This window comes from Dysidea avara, chromosome 4, assembly GCF_963678975.1.
Source record: "Dysidea avara chromosome 4, odDysAvar1.4, whole genome shotgun sequence".
In the NCBI taxonomy this organism is placed as follows: domain Eukaryota; kingdom Metazoa; phylum Porifera; class Demospongiae; order Dictyoceratida; family Dysideidae; genus Dysidea; species Dysidea avara.
In genome coordinates, this window is record NC_089275.1 from 46545866 (window position 1) to 46566395 (window position 20530).

The 20530-nt window shown below is 36.9% G+C and overlaps 1 protein-coding gene across 6 annotated transcripts; it reads left to right on the plus strand.

The window, feature by feature from the left end:
• The first annotated feature begins 4040 nt into the window (after window positions 1-4040).
• On the plus strand, window positions 4041-19294 carry LOC136252465 (prestin-like). 6 transcript variants are annotated; one of them, XM_066044899.1, is made up of 19 exons: window positions 6303-8697; window positions 8790-8851; window positions 9062-9172; window positions 10071-10255; window positions 11899-12072; window positions 12431-12598; window positions 12648-12733; window positions 14633-14780; window positions 14856-14969; window positions 15100-15177; window positions 15627-15722; window positions 15775-15881; window positions 15977-16043; window positions 16092-16259; window positions 16310-16473; window positions 16975-17371; window positions 17860-17914; window positions 18047-18159; window positions 18934-19294. In XM_066044899.1, the coding sequence occupies exons 4-19, from the start codon at window positions 10094-10096 to the stop codon at window positions 19009-19011; spliced, it is 2175 nt and encodes a 724-aa protein (XP_065900971.1). In that variant the 5' UTR covers window positions 6303-8697; window positions 8790-8851; window positions 9062-9172; window positions 10071-10093; the 3' UTR covers window positions 19012-19294. The 6 variants fall into 6 exon arrangements, with proteins under 6 accessions (XP_065900968.1, XP_065900969.1, XP_065900970.1 ...); XM_066044901.1 differs by having other exon boundaries at window positions 6303-6521; window positions 6562-8851; XM_066044900.1 differs by having other exon boundaries at window positions 6303-6521; window positions 6577-8851.
• The last annotated feature ends 1236 nt before the right edge of the window (window positions 19295-20530 follow it).

Sequence of the window (20530 nt, forward strand, 5' to 3'; positions counted from 1 at the left end):
CTACCACTTATTGACTCCATAGGGTTGTATGTTAACAATGGTGCATTGATCCAGGATGGGGAATTCGGGGCAAGCGTCCCATGCATACCCTTTTCTTTTAAGCTATTTCATATGTAAGATCAAAATCAGTTTATCAACTCGTGAAACACTTATAACAGGTTTTAGTGACTTATTGCATAAGTCTGATTCTCCAGGTCAGTTTATATACAAAACAATAGGGGACCTCATCTTAGTGCCTGGACTGTGTATGTAGTTGTCCTGGTTCCATTGCATGCACAAATGCAGGCACATACACAAATACAAGCACATAAGTTTACAAATTGTCAGGAAGCAAATTAAAATTTCAGTTGCTCCTAGTGTTACACATACAGGTATAGCCTAATAATTATATTGAGTGGACAGGTATGTATAATAAAGAATAGCACAACTATCCTATTTGTGGCACCAAGAGCAGGCAATAGCGTAGTACTGATTATCATGCATGTGATGATTGTGTATGATCGAACTGCACCTGTTAATGGTACAGTGTTTTGTATGTTGATTGTCAGTCGTACAAAAATTCCAAATGGGACTCACAAGGAAACCAAACAATGATAGGCAGACAGACTTTTTCAAATTCTTATGAAGTATCTGATTGGCTGTTTATAATGTGAAACCACCAGGGAAAAGAATTGACTCTCTTGCAGCATACTATAACAATTATTTTAGTTACATGTTTATGACTCCCTGTATTCACAGGTTTTAAGCCTTCTCACAGGTCCCTAGTGCATTCTCAGAATTATTGTAGCACAAACTGTGGCTAGCATTATGGGCTACCACAATGGTAAACCCAATTTGATCCTGAAGATGGTGTTAAAAGACAAGAGATGGAGTACTGATACTAGAAACGTGTGAGATACCATTGCCAAATGCATGATGACATTGATGAGCACTTTAAAAATGAATGTTTTCTGTATATCCACTCACTTTCACTGGAAGCCATTGCAGTCATGATTTTGTCTGCACAGCTCAAAAATAAGTTTGTTCCACACAAACTTTTCTAGACCTAGCTACCGTAATTTTATAACTGTAAAAACTGGTGAAAACTACATTGCAATTGGATTTTGATTACCAAAAACCAACTCTAACACGTAAAGGTTTATTTGAATACATAACTGCTCATATCATGAGCCTAAATGTATGTTATTAAAACTAGTATCACTGAATTAGTATTCCTTTGGTCTTTTCAATATGACTGACTCAAATTAAATTGTAAACATAATGTTAGTTCAGGGACACACTAACTGCTTCTATAGTATGGAGTAACATGGTTAGTAGTTGACTTTCAAATAAAACTGATTTCAGTATTTTGATACCAGTTCATTCACTTGGTCATTCTACAACTGATAGCTAAAGCTAACACAAACATCACATATATACTTCACATTAATCTGATCCCTAGTTGGTTCCTAACATTCATATGACTGGGATTTGGTAACTGATCTGAGCTAATAAAAACATTTTTATATTTGGAAAAACTATTCAAAATTTTGATGATACTAATGTGCATTCTTTTCATTACAACTGCCCTTGTTGCCATTGTGTCACAACGTCAGTGACACCCTTGCACAGAAAACTTACCTAATTAATTATTTTATTTTTGTATTTCCCACTTTCTTTAGTATGAGTCCCTAGCAGCACTTGCCAGTGGCTCTCACTACCTTTATTTGTACTGTCAAACATTAATTATAATTATAGTTATTATAATTTTATTGGTACCATAGATGGTTAACTGATTGAGTGGCTAGTGTTAATAGTGCAGCTGTATTCTTTACCTTCAATCCTGAAATATATAGTTATAAATATTCACAGATAGGTGTTTAAAGGAGATTAATGTGTTTTGAATTACACCAGCTGTCCATGCTGAATCATAGGATCTTGTGGTACCCTTCCTACAGCAAGTTAAAATTCTGGGTTTCAAGCAGCGGCGGAGGAAGTAGTTGATATGAGGGGGGGCTCCGCTGAGCTGATACAGACTTATTTCTATAGTTTGGTAAGGTGAGACCAAAAAAAAAAAAAAAAGGTGACAACCAACTGACAAGAGCTTTCCACCTCACCAGCTACCATTTCTAGCTGATAAACTACATAAAAATCCTTACATAGCCAGTGTTGGGCAAGTTACTTTGTAAAAGTAACTAGTTACATATTACATGCAACTGAACTATTTAGTTACAGTTACATATTACCCATTAAATAAAGTAACTGTAATAATATTACATATTATATTACTTTGTGTCCACAGCCTTAAGCTGTCACGTGTGAAACTACCACCTTATCACGTGACACGATTGCGCTGTTGGACAATATGCAAATTTTGGTTATAAGTAAGAAGCTGGTGAATAAGCTTCATTCAGTAGGCCTCGTTACTTCGCTGTGGCTAGACATTACTCAAAGGATAACTAACGAGATTAGTAACTTCGTTACTTATAGTAGGCATTCCAGACTGATTTTAAAATTTTGGAAAAACGGGCTTTTTATATGTTCAATAGATAGAGTATTGATTGCCGATCTCAGAAATATATAGTTTGTTGGGTTGGAATTAGCTACTTTGGCATGCACAGTGCTTAAAAACTGAAAAAAGGTACATTTTTTCTCCAGGGCTCCCCATACATTTTACAGGGGAAGATGGCACAATTGAATCAGGAAGCCATTTAGCAATCTGGATTATCTTGAAACTGCAGTTGCTTCTAGCTGCAAGTTTGTACATGTAATGAGAGTAACTTCAGGTCTTATTGGATCTCAGCGATCTTTGTATGCTTTGTGGTGAGCAAACATGTTTCACCTACTGCACACTTCTCAATACAATGGTGTATGCCCATAGGCAAGTGGCTATCTCAAGTTGGTAAAAACATCAAGTTAACAACTTATAAAGGTAAACAACTAAAGTGGAGGTGCCACAATGATGCAACAATACTTAAGGTGGAGTTGTGGTTTCAATTATGGCATTGTTATGCCGACTTTGAAGTGGTTTATACTTTTGAGCTGATGACACAACCATCAGAAAATTGCTCTGGAGCTGAAAATCGCTAACCCAAGCGAAGTAACTACGCACTTTAAAGTAAGCACCAGTGACTACCTTCCACCCGACCGTACGTTTTTTAAAGTTTTAAAGTATTCTACATACATTACAAGGCTTGAAAAGATTACAAAACAACACAAAACTTACTTATATGTAACGCGCACGATAAAACTAAGATTTTCATGATGATCAGCGTGTGGAAAAACCCCACAGCGATTTTCACCCTCATTGGAGCTCGGACGACGGAGCAATCCCAAGTTCAACACGAGTTGTCATTTTGTGCCAGGGTTCTATTGGGGAATATACGGAGAATTTTTTAATTAAAAAATCTCGGATACTGGAATGCCTACTTATAGTAATAATATTACGTAATATTAGATTCGTTATAGTAACTATATTACTTAGGTAACGCGTTACATTTGTAAGTAAAGTAGCTTGCGTTATATTACCTGTTTTTATAACGTATTTCGTTATATTACTTTGTTACCACAAAAGCAATAATATTACGTAACGCGTTACATAAGTAGCGCGTTACTCCCAACACTGTACATAGCTCACTACACACTGACTACTTTATTAGAGTGACTGCTCTATTAGAGTATCTCGATCTTTATCACGGTTTTCAGCCCCACTCCAAGAAAGATAATTTCGGTGTGATATCATTCTTAGGGGGGGGGGGGGCTTTAGCCCCCTAGCCCCCCCTTTCCGCCGCCGCCTATGGTTTCAAGTACACGTGAAACCCAGAATTTTAGCTTGCTGTAGCTAGCAAATAAATATGAATACAGTTGTTTGAAAAGAAAGCCCTGTATTTGATCTTCGCCTCCCTTCCAATGTGGCCTAGTTAGCTCTAGCAATGTTGATTTCTATAACTTGAGGGTATTTATAAATCCTGCATAATTAAGTTACGCATTACGTAACAGGCAGTTTGCGCATGTCTGAGACGGAGGCCATGAAAACACTATTATTTCGTTACTGGAGTAGAGCTGCCAGACGTTTTCAGCAAAGACAAAAATGACACAGAGAAGGCGAGTGGCTACTCGCCCTCGCGCCTTTTCCACTGACGATGTCAATGAAATTCAAGCTCGCCGTATCGACGAAAGGAAAGGTGCCTTCGGAGAAGTTCCTGAATGGGATCCTACCATGTTTCGTGGTTCTAAAACTAAGTTGATGTTTAACAAAGCGTACTACTGCACTCCTGAGCCATTACGTAGTTCCATCAAGCTACCGACGAGTTGTGCAGACTGGAAGAGTTTCTTCCTCATTCGTGTACCCATCATACAATGGCTGTGGAGTTATCAGGCTAAACATCTAATAGGAGATCTGGTGGCTGGATTAACTATAGGAATGACCCACATTCCACAAGGTGGGTGTACTAGCTAGCTATAGTCTAGTTACATCTCTCTCTCTCTCTCTCTCTCTCTCTCTCTCTCTCTCTCTCTCTCTCTCTCTCTCTCTCTCTCTCTCTCTCAACAATAATACCTAGAACGTTTTATAGCTAGCTATTATATTCTTGTCCCGTTAAAAAATGGATATTTGTGCTGTCAAATTATATATTGCTACGTACACTGCAAGGAATACTGGATCTAGTGCCGTATAGTGGTCAGGTCATCTAAGTAGACTATAAGCACCATGCACAACATGTATATATACCTCTAGAAATTAAAGCATATATATTAGTGCTCTGAAATGATATCTGGAGCACTTTTAGTTTCAAATTTTGATGTTTACTGTACCACTGATGTCATGCAAGGTTCATCATAATGGAAAATGCACTTATTTTTTAAATTTGTTATAACTTTACTGGCTAGGTGTATATACTGCTAGATCTCAGTGGTCTTGCATTATAAAATTTAATGTTATAGTGACTGAAAGTGGTAGCTATATATAAAATGGGTAAAACTTCAAAAAACTTCACCCCCTACAACTAGTGGTAACTATTTGCTTTATAGCTAGGAATGCTCCATCATATGGTTACTCTAATAAGGATGTTTGTCTAGACTCACTCATTATATTAAGGGAATCATACAGGAAATATGCTATAGCTTATAAGTATTCTATTGAGCCAGTTTCTGATGAAATAGTCAAACAATATGGTAGCACTGTTTAGTAGGGTTCCACCTAAAATGACGGACACCACTAAAAATGCCACATCTAAAAACCATCATAGAAATATAATACATGATGAAAATCACCTTTACGTATGTAATAATAGTCTTACTCCATTCATTCAACATCACTTTGTTAAAAACAAGGAAAGACTTACGGGTCAGATGGCCAGATATCCAAAACTCAAATTTTTGTCTGCCAGCCTAACCACAGTCACAAGTCTAGAGGCCAAATGAAGCAGTGCATGGCCACCATTTTATGCCACAACAACAAACTTATGGGTGGAATGTGCCTTTGTTGTTCCGACAAATTCCTGCCTTCTGCACTTTGCCATTCCAATTAAATGGTTGGCTTCTAATGGAATTAATTTTCTGTGTCAACACTTTAACATATTATTTAGATGCCACAAGGCTATATTTGTGGTACTTAACAGACCAATGGCGGATCCAGGATGGGGCATTTGGGGCAAATGCCCCCCCCCTCTCCACCTTGTGGAGGAGCCAGCCATGCTTCTGATTAAAACAGCTAGTAAATTTTATGTCAGGCCAACCGAGATCAGTTTAAAACTTATGAAAATATACACATTTTACTAGCATTTATTACAAATTCACCTGAGATCAAAGCGAACCGAAGTCAAACTAACTGTAAAATAGTCACTCAGCACCTTCGTGCGTACTAAGCGCCTCTAAAAATAATTATCGTGTTGCTGTTATTTAAGACATTCAGAGCCTTTTAAACAGTTTTTAAGACTTCACAACCATCTGAAAAGGCCAAAATGGCAAATGTCAACAGTGAGACACCACTAAGAGGTGATTATTTGCTGCTTTAAAAAAGCAGCACTGAACTATAGAGAATATGGTTCTCCCCATCAGTGGCGTAGCCAAACCCGGGCAAGCCAGGGCATTGCCCGGGCATCAGACTTCTTTGCCCCACCATCAGCTCCTAGAGTAATTATAAAGACGTGGGCTGGATAGCTCGAGATTTTGCTAAAGTTACTTAACTAGTCACTGCACAACTTATACAACACTCACCGTGCCATTTTCGCCGATTGTTTCCTTCTTTTTGGCTAAACAGAGATGGGGTTATCCAAGGGATTTTCCCTACGAGTAACTTGATTGTGCACAAATAGAAGCAATAAATAGAAGCAAGATCACGTGATTACAAAAAACCGCGTAGCATTGTGGCAAGGAGTGAAGGACAAAGAATTGGTTTCACTATAGTGGGCTGGACGGTTTACATTTGGATTAAGTGATCACGGTAGTTATTGGTGTGGTCAAAACTCGGGAGGCAAAGCACTCTAGAGGTATTTGTGAAATTAGCACCCATCTATCCGTGTGGATACTGCTCAGTTCAAACGGTATGGAGTACTTGTTCAGTCAGCAATTCTTTTCTTTTAGTTTCCACTTTTCTAGGCCAACAACTGTAGTGGCAGAGCATAGTCATCACGTGATAGAGCGCCTCGTGATTTAATTCAAGAATCTTTGTAGTCTGGTATTAAGACACATGTAGCTAGATGTATGTAATATGTTAGAAGGCCAATAGCTAGCTAGGCGTTCGCTTCTATTAGGGTGATATTAGTCATCTTGCATACAGTAGTGTAGGATGATACATAAAGCATTTTAAAAATGTTATATTGATGTCCATATGAAGATGGGCATGTGTACGTGTGTTGCATGGGAAATGGCTTGCCCACCCATTGCCCAGGCATGGCGAAAAGTCTGGCTACGCCACTGCTCCCCATGCATGCAACCACCTACAACTTACCCTGTTTGTGCCCCTCCCCTAGCCAGCTCCTGGATCCGCCCCTGCAGACTGTAGTGTCCCTGATAGTATCACATGACTGACTAAAGAAAAAGTGATGAATCAGTTAAATTCATCAAACGTCCTTAAGTGCCCCTATAAGTAAGTATGTGTTTAGATATTTAGATCATGTGATTTCTTGATTTTTGTCAATACTGATGACGTCAATGGCGGTTCTAGTATGGAGCATGTGCATTTGGGGCGAATTCCCTTCCCCCCTCACCTTTTTAAGAAAGGTATTCACATTGATAGCCAAAATCAATTTATTGCTCAAGAATTACTGACATATTAATACATTTAGCTTAAAAGGCAGACATATTTCCTCCCTTTACTGCAAATTCACCTGAAATCAAATTCAAACTGTTACCCAGCACCTTTGCACATAGTAACACCTTCATACCTCTAAAAATGATTATCACTTGACATGTTTTAAAGCCATCAATAATTTCTTTTACAACATTACAACCTGCCTAAATGGTAAACTTCAACAGTGAAACACTTAGTAACACTACTGAGTGGTAATGTTGTACAAAATTGTCATCATTTAATCATTAATGGTTTTCTGACTTTTCTCTCTGATTGTTTACTGCTATAGTTATAAGATACATCAACTAATAGTATAACTGGCTGTAGCCATATACTAGCTGCTCAGAGTGGCTTCCCCTTTTTAATGATGTGGATCTGAACTTGTTTGTGCTCCTCCCCTTGGATCTGTCCCTGGAGGTGTGGATTTGTCAAATTTTCCTTTCATCAAAATTTCCTGTTATACGGTATCAGGTAGCAGCTAAGTTGCACTTATAAAATGATTACAATGGGCCATCCCCCTGTAGACAATCAGAACATGTTACCACACCTCTAGTAATCAGTACTGAGGCCATGCCCATCAATGATCTAGCTCCACAGAAAACAAGGAATTGTACCACGCCACAGTCATTTGCATGCAGATATAGATTTGTAGTAATCACAGCTCCATTAACCCTGGTAATTTACCAGCCAAAAGTACAGTTGGGCCTAGAGGTTGTTGTTGAAGGTCCTGGTGTTCCAGTTCCAGCAATGATAGATAAAATGGTGAGAGGTAATTAGGTCCCTAGTGAGATAGTAGGTATAATAAATTAGTCCTAAATGAAATACACTGTTCAAGTATTACATGCAGAGGAGATTCTGGATCATAGGCTAGTTGTATGCCTCCTCAGGCACTTCTTACCTGTGGATCAAGTCACCACATACATTTTCATGTTCAACTACTGACTCCCTGCCACACAGGCTTATTGTAGCCTCACTTAAGGTTTCTAGTGGGATATTAATAAATAAACAAGTGACATGTATCGCTAAAATCATAACTGCCATCTTATAAATAAAATGGTGCATTAAGGTTAGCCATGAGTTTGCATGCTACTCCATTTTTATACTTGTCCATCTTATAAAGCAGTAGCTCCTCCAAAAATAGGGTGGACACTAACTAGCTATGTGTGTAGATTGTAAATTACACGCAGAGTAAATGGATCTAAGATGCAACAGTGTTTGGTGCTTATGTGGATATGGGGTAATAGCAATGCTAATATAATGATAACAGTTAATAACAGCGATAAGTAAAGTGTGTTTATAGTAAATACTCTACTTGAACAAATTGTAAAGAAACCTGAGTACAGAGAAGTGAAGGTGTTACCGTGTTACCTAACAAATGGTTATGAGTATGAGGGTTGTTAAATGTCAGAGGTGCTTTATTAGATCAAGTGAGTTACGAATATTTTAAATTAAAGTTTAGGTGAAATCAGTTGTGTAGTGAAAATGATATTCACATAACAAGGTGGTTGTTCCAATATAGAACCACTGAGAAAAGAAAATTCATTCATCTCTTTGATGTCACTGAAATTTGTGGGACCTCAGGTGAATACTAGATTTTGGTATAAATGAATCACTGAGATAATATTATGAAACATATATTATGATTTTGCACGAATACTTAAATTAATTCCCTGAATCTAACTACAGTAACTCTTACAGTTTGTATATTTATCAGTTTGAAGCTTGTTCATTGGGTTGTGACTACTCATGGTTAAAATAATGTTACTAGCTGTTCTCCCACTACTCCTACAGGTATTGGATTTGCTCTACTAGCTCAGTTACCAGTAGTACATGGATTATATGCCTCATTTGTGCCTGTCATCATTTATTCCATATTTGGAACATCACGACACATTTCTGTTGGTAAGGCCAAACAATATCAACACACATGTCATATATATAGTTAAAACCAATATTATCAAAGCTGTGCAAAGATTTATGATAAACATTATTGTTAAACTGGTTGTATCCATGCATAAATGTGCTCACACTTAATTAGGTCAGTAGTTTTAGATAACTGAAGGTTTTGAGGTAACCTATTATGCTCTTTCAGTGTTCCCATTATGTTTGCATTATTCTCCTAGGTTAGCAACATTTCTTACAATATCCTTGGAACATTTGAATCAGTGAATGCTCTATTAGAGTATTTCACTACAAAACGACTGTTCTATTAGAGAGTATCGATCTAAGGAGCTAATGCTCTATTGCAGTCTGCAGTTTCCACTGACTGCTCTATTAGGGAGTGTCAATCTATTTTCAAGGAATTAAGCTCCATAGTTTAAAATATCTACCTAATATGTTATCATTATGCTGGCATAACACTCTTGCCTGTTATGCTTGTTATTATGCTGGCATATTAAATTTGATGTAGGCCTAAAAATTACCATTCAAATAGCTACTCTGATAGGACAATCAACTACTCTAATAGAACAGTCAGTTTTGGGTTTCAATACAAACTCAGTCTATGAGATTTTGTTGTCATTAATCGCATTGTATACAGTAGTACTATACCATCACAACTATATTTAACATTTATTGTTCTCATGCTTGTTTGCACTGTGCATCTCTAGCTAGATACTTACTGTACTCTTGTTAATTTGAGCCCAGTTAGGCTGTTGATCTCAGAGTCACTAGTACAAGTATAGCCACTAAGGAATTAATATATATTTATTGCATAAGATTTAATGTGATTTGTGTGCTAGCTATGTAGCAAATCTTTTACCACATTCACTAGGCTCTATGTGATAAAATATTTTCATAGGTACTTTTCCTGTTGTGGCTCTCATGGTTGGGACAGCTGTTCAACGACTGAGTGAGTGTAGTGACATGATAGTGGCTACTAATGGAACTAGTGATGGTGACATTATTAACACTACTGTCACTGTGTGTGATAATGATCCTGTGGATATTGCTGTCACCCTCGCCATGATGGTTGGAGTGTTAATGGTGAGCTATTACTACTCCGATTGCATTCTATGTAATATGTATACAGTAGAACCTCGATCAATGTATCCTAATCCCTGGGGACTACTGTACCTTGTGTTCAGATAACTGAAAAGTCTGTAACTCTGAAATAATGTGCAAAGTCACCTCAACACAGTGTATTTAGCATTTTTGCAAACAACAACAAAAAAAGAATTTTTACTACTCTAATAGAATACCCACTACTCCAGTAGAACAATCACTTTCAGAGTTCAGATAACTTAGGTTCTACTGATACACAAGTATTAGGAATTTAAAGTTTGATTAGGGATTCTAGAAAAAAAAAGTAGGGAAACAAGGGAGGTTGCCTACACCTACAGATACACTAGTGAACATTTAATCCCTAATTGAGTTTATACCCATGACTGAATTAGGGATTAAATGTTCACTAGTATATCTGCAGGTGTGGGTGACCTCCCTTGTTTCCTTATTTTTTCTATGATCCCTAATCGAACTTAAAATTCCTAATTTTTCTGTTTGTTTACTTTTTTATATGATTGATGAACCCGCTCATACTGCATCATAAGAAAGGATGGAACCATGCAGAGTTAATGTTTTCATCAGCCCCAGCTATCAATTCATAAGTGAAGTGGCCATTGTGCTTCACTTAAATTTCAGTCATTACACAGTGCTACAAACAAAGAACAACAGGAGAAGCACTTTTGTAATCAATCCAGCCACTATGACAATATGGAATATTTGTGCACCCCAACTATCAATTACTGACTCGAAAGTGAAGTGGCCATTATGCTTCGATGTCACCTATCTTCAGCCTGTTACACAGCGTTACAGATGAAGAATGCCTTTGCAATCAATCCATTCAGTGGGCAGTCACCACAGAGAATACAAACAATTCATTTACAATTGGAAGGCCATGCATTGCGCTACCAAGAATTGACACCTTGGGCAGTCAGTAAATAGAAATGGGACACAAAGGAGGACAAATTAAAGGTAAACTATGATGTGTGCACTGTGGTATGCCAAAAGGCACATCTAGGGATGAAGCAATGTCAACAGTTAAAAAATCAAGCCTGTAGTCTTAGCCATTATCAAGTTACACTTGTTTGAAGACTTAGCTAAGCAGACAGGCAGGCAGTTAGTCAGTCAGTAGAAAATTCCATTGAATTTTAAAAATTTTTTGTAGCTATCTATTGGAAACATTTAGGGTTATACTGAAAGCACTTTTGGCCTTGGTTATACCTAACCTGTATTGCCAAAGCACCAGGATGGTATTGTGAAGCTGGTTTTTGGGTGATATTTTTAACCATAAAACCAAAACCTCCATGATCCCTAATATACAGTACTATCGTACTGTATGATATGCTGAGGTACACTTGCACGTGGGTGTGTAGCAGATGACTGCACATGTACAGGACATATATTCAAACCTCAAGTGGTATGAATCTAATTTAAGCTTTTTAAAAGATTAATCATAACAGCCAACATTTCTTGCATCAATTACAAATAAATTAATATACTTACACCAGGCTAGCGATTTGCAAATGTAATGTTCCATTAATGTTTTCTGGTTATATTTATTTTGGGTCTGGTTATAACTGGTCTGGTTATAGCTGGTCTAATATGATTGTTTGTTTTGTGCATTTTAGATAATGGCAAGTGTTCTACAACTGGGCTTCATCACATTGTTCCTGTCTGATGCTCTTGTCAGCAGCTACACTTGTGCTGCTTCCTTTGTCATCTTCACTACACAAATTAGATTTCTACTTGGCCTGGATCCCAGTGACTCTAAGGTTGATCCTGGACTGTTTGATACTCCTAGAGTAAGTCATCTATTGTATGAATAAATGTGGACAAGAGGAATTTTTTTTGACTAATAGTAAACTACTTTTGAATACTGTAGTGGCACACATAGCTGCTACTTAGGCAACTGAGCTGCTTCAGTAGCTATAAGATGAGATTTTGTTACTACAAAGATGAAGATGCTCTAAACTAAAACAGCCAAAGAGTCTAATAAAACAGTCACACTGTATGTCTTTGATGCTAATAGAGCATGTATCTCACCTATGGCCCTATACTGCCATGTTATGTTAATGGAGCTGTGATGTACACAACAAAATATATTTCATCACATACTGCACTTATTGTGAAAAATTATAGTTACTTTCTCCTCTAATATAGAAGTTCATTCGCTACATGGACTTGTTGTTTCATGGAGGAGCTAACGCAGGAGCAGTGGTGACATCATTTCTCTGTATACTCTTCCTCATTGTAATGGATTATGTTAATATGTTCATTAAGAAGAAGTTCCCTCATTTCCCCTTCCCCATACCATCACAGATCATATTGGTAATGTGCTGTTGTGTGATATCAGTTGTGTTTGAGTATACTATTTCAGGTGATCATAGCTACTGCAATATCTTTTTGTGCCAAGTTGAGTGATGCTCCAATCAGACTACCAGTAGTAGATGATATTCCTACTGGGTATGTAGTATAGTATATACACACTGTGTGTTATGACATATTTGTAGCAAAGAATTGCTTAATTCCACCTACACAGAGTACAAATTAATTGACATAACAGTATCATTCCACTATTTCTTGGCCTCCACCTTTCTTTTCATACTAATATAGCCTATTATTTTTGGAAGGCTGCACCCTTTTCACAGCTTGGCTGTTTTGTATTAGATGCTTGCCAATTGCATACTTACCATAGCATGCTATTTCACAACTTGGATGTTTTGGATTATCATTTCTTTTTGCATTTGTATATGTACAAGCACTAAAGCCAGCTTCGGGGCTGGTTGTTTTCTGCCTTTTTTATTTGTCTAATGTTTTATTGTATTATTTTGTTAAATGTTGTGTATAGTACTTCTCCAGTATTGAACTCGAAATGCACTACGTGTTTGGTATGCATTTTACAACACATTGATATTTAAGATTTCCATCAGATTACTGAAGACTTGTATCTTGATAATTTACTGACATGTACAAGAAAATTCAACTAATCTGCATAAGTGGTTTAGGAGGTCACATGACAACAAATCACATGTTGCTGACTGTTCTATTGTTTTATAGTACATATCTCGATCATGTGATTATTACAGTAAGTATGTTTGGTATAGCCTATTTTATTTGACTGTTTGTTAATTTTTTTGTAGTATTCTAATAGAGTGCAACTTTTTCTAATACAATGCATAAAGAATCATTGATAGATCTATGAAATTATAAAACATTACCAGTCTGGTGCAGTAAACCGCTACAACTTTCATTTATAAGGTATATAGAAATTAAGTGAGGTGAGTAATTAACAGTAGTGGCAGAGTGGTAAAAGGTTTGGGTATATGGTTGTGGAGGTCCCTGATTCGAACTCTGGATAAATTGTTTTTGACATTCATGCCCTTTTTTTTTTTTTACTTCTTGGTGACTGTTCTATTAGAGCATCTTGACCATGCTTGCTTTACACATTTGAGTTTGCTTTATATACATCTTCTTTGCTACTATTCCCAGTACTTTCAAATCACAAAAGGTTTATGCTACTTATTTACAGACCTTTTTTTCAACTCGTAACGAAGAACCTGTTCCATCAACTTTCTGTTGCACTATGGATGAACAATGCCAGAATGATCAAGAGCACTTCAGAGTGATGATGTTGATAACAATCTCCTTCTTCCTTAGCTATAGTATTCCCTACATGTTGTAGTAGTTCTGTGGTATAGTAGTTTATAGTGTAAGTATACTTTGGTTAGTTTATGTTGTGCTATTATGCTGTGTCTATTTTCAATTTGTTTTTATAAGCAGTTTACTCTGTAGGCATGAAAAAAATTTGAACTTGTAATTTTTTAATTTTTTTATAACTTAGCAGTGCATTATGCAATCTTTGCACAGATCAAAAGATGCATGCATGGTATAGGGGTATTATGCTCTTTGTACCTTCCAAAGCTGAAGTAAATCAAATAAAGCAGGTACGAGTTATAACGATTTTTCTGAAGTTTGCAAAATGAAAAGGAAAGTAGTTATGTAATTAAAAGAAAATACAAACATTGAAGTCTCATAGATGGCTGGCTAAAATGTGAAATGTAAGGTGTTCCACCCTGATAAAAATTTTCCGCAAAAATGGTATGTATGTATATTTGTGTTGCATTACAACCGACCTACAAATGTGTGAAAACTGCATTTTTTGGTGTTATAGTGTAGTACACATGTACACTTGCTGTTGCGTGCACCCTTACAGACTTTACTTGGCCATGCAACGTGCTGTCATGCACCTTGATTTGTGTTGAGAGAGAAGAAAATCCACCAGTTTTACTCTTTTTAGTGCATGGTGTGAAGTTTGCATACTTGTGGTAATAATGGTTGTACATTTCTTCATCTTCTCCACAGAGCTCCACCCTTCACTCCTCCAGACTTCTCCTTGTTGTCACAGTTGATAACAGATGCCATCACTATAATGATTGTCAGTTATGTTATTAACATATCACAGGCCAAACTGCTGGCTAAGAAACATAGTTACACTCTCTATCCTAACCAGGTAACACTACATTTGCTTGGACTTTCAATTTAGTATAGATGGGATGTGGATACAGGAATAATTTTGTCTCCACAGGAGTTCCTTGCCTATGGAATGATGAATTTTGCTGGATCATTGTTTGGTGGATTTGCTACAGCAGGTGCTTTGTCACGATCCATCCTACAGGATATTACTGGAGGATGCACTCAGGTTATAGTGACAATACAATAGTGCTATTGGATCAGATCTGTTTGTGTGTGTATATATCACACCTTTATAGGTGTGATATATAGTTAATATTTGCGTTATCTGATAAATCATTTTAGATGTTTTCTTGTAGCTGGTCGGTTTAGTATCTTCTGTGATCGTCTTCATTGTTATCTTGTTCCTGGGGACACTATTTGAACCACTACCTGAAGTGAGTATGATTTGTGTTAACTATGTACATAATTATGTATTCTAATTATAATGTGTTTCCTTTGTCAAATTTGTAAAATTTTAGGTCAAAGATTTTGTCAAAGAAAATGTCCTAAGTCATAGTGAACACTGACTATTTGTTACCATGATGGTCCTGATTACACAATTTATTGGCAGAAACACGTACATGTTTTCTTTGCATAAATCAATATCAAAATACAAAATTACTGAAAGTGATGTTGTTGGGATTATTGAGAATAACAAGTAATAAGGTCTGCTGGTCTATGGAGGAGATGGCTTGGGTTGTGTGCAATGTTATTCCTGCTTGTATGCCTTTAGATCTTCTTAATCAAAGTAGTTTTTATACTGTTTTATTGTCTGCCTATAATGTGTATGTTCTATTAGTTAATTTATTGGTGCTTTTCAGCTTCTTATGTGCATTTTTTGCAGGCAACACTGGCTACCATTATAATAGTAGCTCTAAAGGGACTTTACCTACAAGTGAAGGATGCCAAACAATCATGGGTGATTTCCAAACCTGACATGGTTAGTGAGTGTTGGTATAATATGGTTAACACTACACATCATGTTATTACAGTTAGTCTGGGTGGTGGTGTTTGTATGTACTCTGTTCATTGGACTGGATATTGGTCTACTTATTGGAGTAACATTTAGTATGTTACAAATTATCATGTTCACTATACTGTGAGTGGTGAGCACTACCAGTAGCTCATAAGCACTGCTGGTACTCCTGAGCTTCTGGTGCAACTGACAGGTAATGATATTTGTTGTCCCCATAGACCACACTCACCCTCATTAGGAGTAATAGACATGTGGCAACTGGATAAAGAAATCTATGAAAAAAAAGTGAGGGACACATTGCTAGCACCATCAATTGTTGATCCATATTTATAGGGTAATCCAGTGAAGGGTGTGTTCATTTTTCAGTTCCAAGCTCCACTCTATTTTGCTAACATATCAATATTCCGTCAGCGACTATCACTTGGTACTGGTATTGATCCATTAGTGATCAAAGTTGATGAACAAAAAGAACCAGGATGTTTTAAGGCTTGTTTTCACAAGGTATACAATCAGTAGTTATTATTTGATAGTATCATGACACTTGTTCTAAGATCAGGTATAAGGAACACGTTTACAACTTGGAGGAATCTGTGGAGAATGGGATGAGGACAGTGATAGATGGTACTAATAACTACGTACAGACTATTCAGAAGTATACCACATCCTCTCTACCACACACTCCACAACCTTTTCAGGAGATGAGTGATATTTCAGAGTATGTATTCATTTATAATATGTACTGCATGCCCCTTTAGCAAACATATTAACATGGGTGGCTAGTTGACTGATACTGTAGACTGTACCATAGACTGGTTCCCCAGTTATTCAAACACATTCGTTTCTAAAGTTGAACAAAAGCATTCAGATAAATGTACCACATTGGTTTATACATGATGATCTGTTCGGTTACTGTAATAGAACACACACTTTTGCTCTAATAGAACACACACTAGCGATGAAACACTCTAACTGAACAGTCATTTTTGGTAGTCAAGGTGTTTGGTTAACTGAAGTTTGAATATCCAAGCATGCTCTGCATATGAATTTCAATACTAGGAGAAAAGGCTACTATTTTACATTAAGTGCAGTTAGTACAGTAACCATAGCAGCTATGCCACGTACATGCACATTGTAACACCTACTGTACAATAATATACCATGGGCTGAACATTGCATAACCTATCATTATAGTAATGTTTTGGTTTATTGACAATAGCTTAACAATAACTGGAGGAGGTACTGAAGGTAACATTGAAGAGAATAATGCTAATAATGGATCATCATCCATGACTAGCACTAATTCACCTCCACACCAGCAACACGAGGAGGAAGAGTATAATTTTTCCCAACTTCTATCTAGTGAGGACCAGACAAGAACTGATAGACAAAGTTGGCTACTGGGTAACATTGAATCTCTATCTCATCGACTACGAAGTGTCAGTAAAGCTTATCATCATCAACACAATACACTAACAAAGTCACACCACCACAATACTAACAGAATGGACATTATAGATGAATCACTGGAGTATTCCCTCCCATACCACACTATAATAATAGACTGTGCTCCTATTGCTTTTGTAGATCAAATGGGGGCCAAAGCATTGTATCAGGTGTGTGTGTGTAGTGTGTGTGTGTATAGTGTGTGTGTGTGTGTGTGTGTAGTGTGTGTGTGTGTGTGTGTTTGTAGTGTGTGTGTGTGTGTGTGTGTGTGTGCATAGTGTGTGTGTGTGTGTGTGTGTAGTGTGTGTGTATAGTGTGTGTGTGCGTGTGGTGTGTATAGTGTGTGTATAGTGTGTGTGTGTGTTTGTGTGTGTGTGTGTGTGTGTGTGTGTGTGTGTGTGTATGTGTGTGTGTGTGTGTGTGTGTGTGTGTGTGTGTGTGTGTGTGTGTGTGTGGTGTGTGTGTGTGGTGTGTGTGTGTGTGGTGTGTGTATGTGTGTGTGTGTGTGTGGTGTGGGTGTGTGTGCATGTGTGTGTGTGTGTGCGTGTGCGTGTGCGTGTACTACATCTATGCATGTATCATGCTATGTACAAGTGTGTCATGTGCTTGTGTCATGTGTTAGGTTACCATGTACATTTATGTGTTTTTCTGTATATAGCTAATTAATGAATATGATAAATTGGGTATACAAGTTCTACTTGCTGCTCCAACATGTAAGTTACCCAGAAACTGTACATCTTGTGGATCTGCTATAACATAAATTTATACATAGTATAGTAACTGTACCTGAGTGAAGTCACCATAATTATCTTACTGTGATGTAATTCTTTTTTTTTTAAATGTAGATCCAGTCTTGGCCAAGCTCAAGATAATTGATTTCTTCCAAAGATTTGGTCCACAGTGGGTGTTCCCTTCAATACAAGGAGCAGTGGAGTTTGCCAAGTCTGGACAGAAAGTGGTTAGTGTTAAATTAATGTGAATTACTTACAGCTACATGCGTAATAATGATGTACATGCACAATGAACAACATGTTGGCTTGTGAATAATGATGATTTCTACCATTTTGAGATAGGAAAAAAATATAGGTATGTTGTGATTATGCTGTTCAACCCCTCAGGCCCTGGGGCATCATCATGACACAGGGCCTTCAGGTTACTAAATTACGTAAACCCCCAGCTTGTGGTCTAAAGTCTCAATACAACCAACAGTGCTTTTCTTAGAGTGTTTAATAAAACTAATTGTTGATCAGACTTGATATGAATAAATATGAACTTTGATCTGTAACAGTAGCAGAACAATTGGTCACATCGAGTTTGATCTGCATATAAATTTGTCAGCATACCATCCATATCTCACCTGTCAGTAACTGACAACATAATACATAATACCTAATGTGTTCCATAAATATAAAATGGCAACAACCATGTATGGGCTTGTGTACTAATTAACTTACAATGTTTGTAAGGATTCTGAGTCTTCAGTGACTTTCTCTCCCAATTACAACCCAACTTCAATTTCTCTCAACAAAGTTGTTGTTTACTATTTCAACTTATCCTAGGCTGACCTTATTAGCAACTTTGTCTGACTTAAATTTGAAGGTATTATAATTATGTGTTTTGAATCGTGCATATGTATTTTAATTGTAAAATGTGGTATAGTCCTATCATGCATAAATACAAATACTACACATTATAGTAGTTTATATGCTGATAATTTTTATTACTCATATAGACACCTCAGTTGGCTCAAGAATATTTAGACTACCAATTTCAGAACTGGGAGGAAAGACAAATTATGCATAATCTCTAGAGAAGACACTGAAATCTCTCTTCATTGCAATTTTGTATATAATAATAATGATAAGCTGTTTATTATTTCACAACATAACTTATTTGTGACTGGATTTGCGAAAAGGTTTAACAAAATAATGTATATATAACATTCAAATTCTTATACTGATTAACTGTTTCAAATTGCAGCCAGATACTCATGGGTAATTATGCAATGATGAAAAAGTTATAAAGCTTCGAAGTTCAAAAATGGGTCAATTTTTTGTGTGAAAAGGATACCTTTTCACTAATCCTATCACATATACCAGAAATGTTGTTTATTACCTCTTATTGACTATATGTTAAACTCAGTGATAATGCTCTAATAGTGATTATTTTGTGTGCCTTTATATCAAGACACACAGTAGTACACAGCCAATGCTCCACTCCGGAAGGAAGGCAGTAAACACCATTATGCAATTTTACTCATACATAACTCGATGGTCCCACCTTTTCCCATATTGCACCATTTTTTCTGCCATAGCATTGTTTTCACTTAGAGGGCTAAAGGAGCCAAAATTTATTTACACACTTTGTAAAAATTGCTACAGATAACAAAACACTTAACTTGATCGCCTATATTAGGTTAATTCGTATACAAAGTTTGCTGCAAATCTGATAAAAGTTGCCTTCTTGGAGATTTCCAACATTGTTTGAAGACTGGCCATATAGTTTGATGAGGGAAATTTTTGACAAATCAGATGATCAAACATTGAAATGCTACATGTAATAGTTGTAACACTGTAAGGAGTGCATTGCCTGATATGTACGAACAGTTATTTGCAAAACACCAAAATCATTAAGTTCCCTGTTGATCTTTTAATTGCTTTATACGGTACATAGCCAAATTTCACTTCATGAAACCACAAGCCATCCCAGCTTTGAGTACAGTATAGTTTCAGCTAAGCCCCAGAGAGATCTGACAGACTTCTCTCTGGCGGTGTGTGAGGGAAAGCTCACAAGTGTATTCTGCTTGCCATGTCAAGAAGCCATAAATATTAATTTATTCTATGGCTATATAATTATGTCCTATATGGTAAACTTTAGTAGTCTGTAAAGCCGTGCAATACTGATGTTGGTGAATTGACAGGTCCAACTTTTAATTCCTGTCTCTAGCTACCTGTTGTTTTTTTTGTTTTGTTTTTTCTTAACTAAGCAGGGGCGGATCCAGGGGGGGTTCAAAAGGTTCCATGGAACCCCCTTTTTGAAAGGGCCTCTCTTACTCAAGATACTGTAATAGAGCAGTCATGGTAGTCTATTGAGGAGCAGTGTAGCAAGGTATGTATCTAGTTATAAAGAAATATAGTTGGTGAGGGCATCTATAGTGAGGGACAGCTATTGTCAACAGATAATGACCTTTTTTGGTTTTCCTAGACTGAAGTTGCAATTCCAAAGTAGAACGGCCCCCTTTTTAAAAAGTCTGGATCCACCCCTGCTAAGGGATTAAAATTGCATGTATTTCTGCCCCATAATTCTGTCACAGTGCTCACTGTTTCATA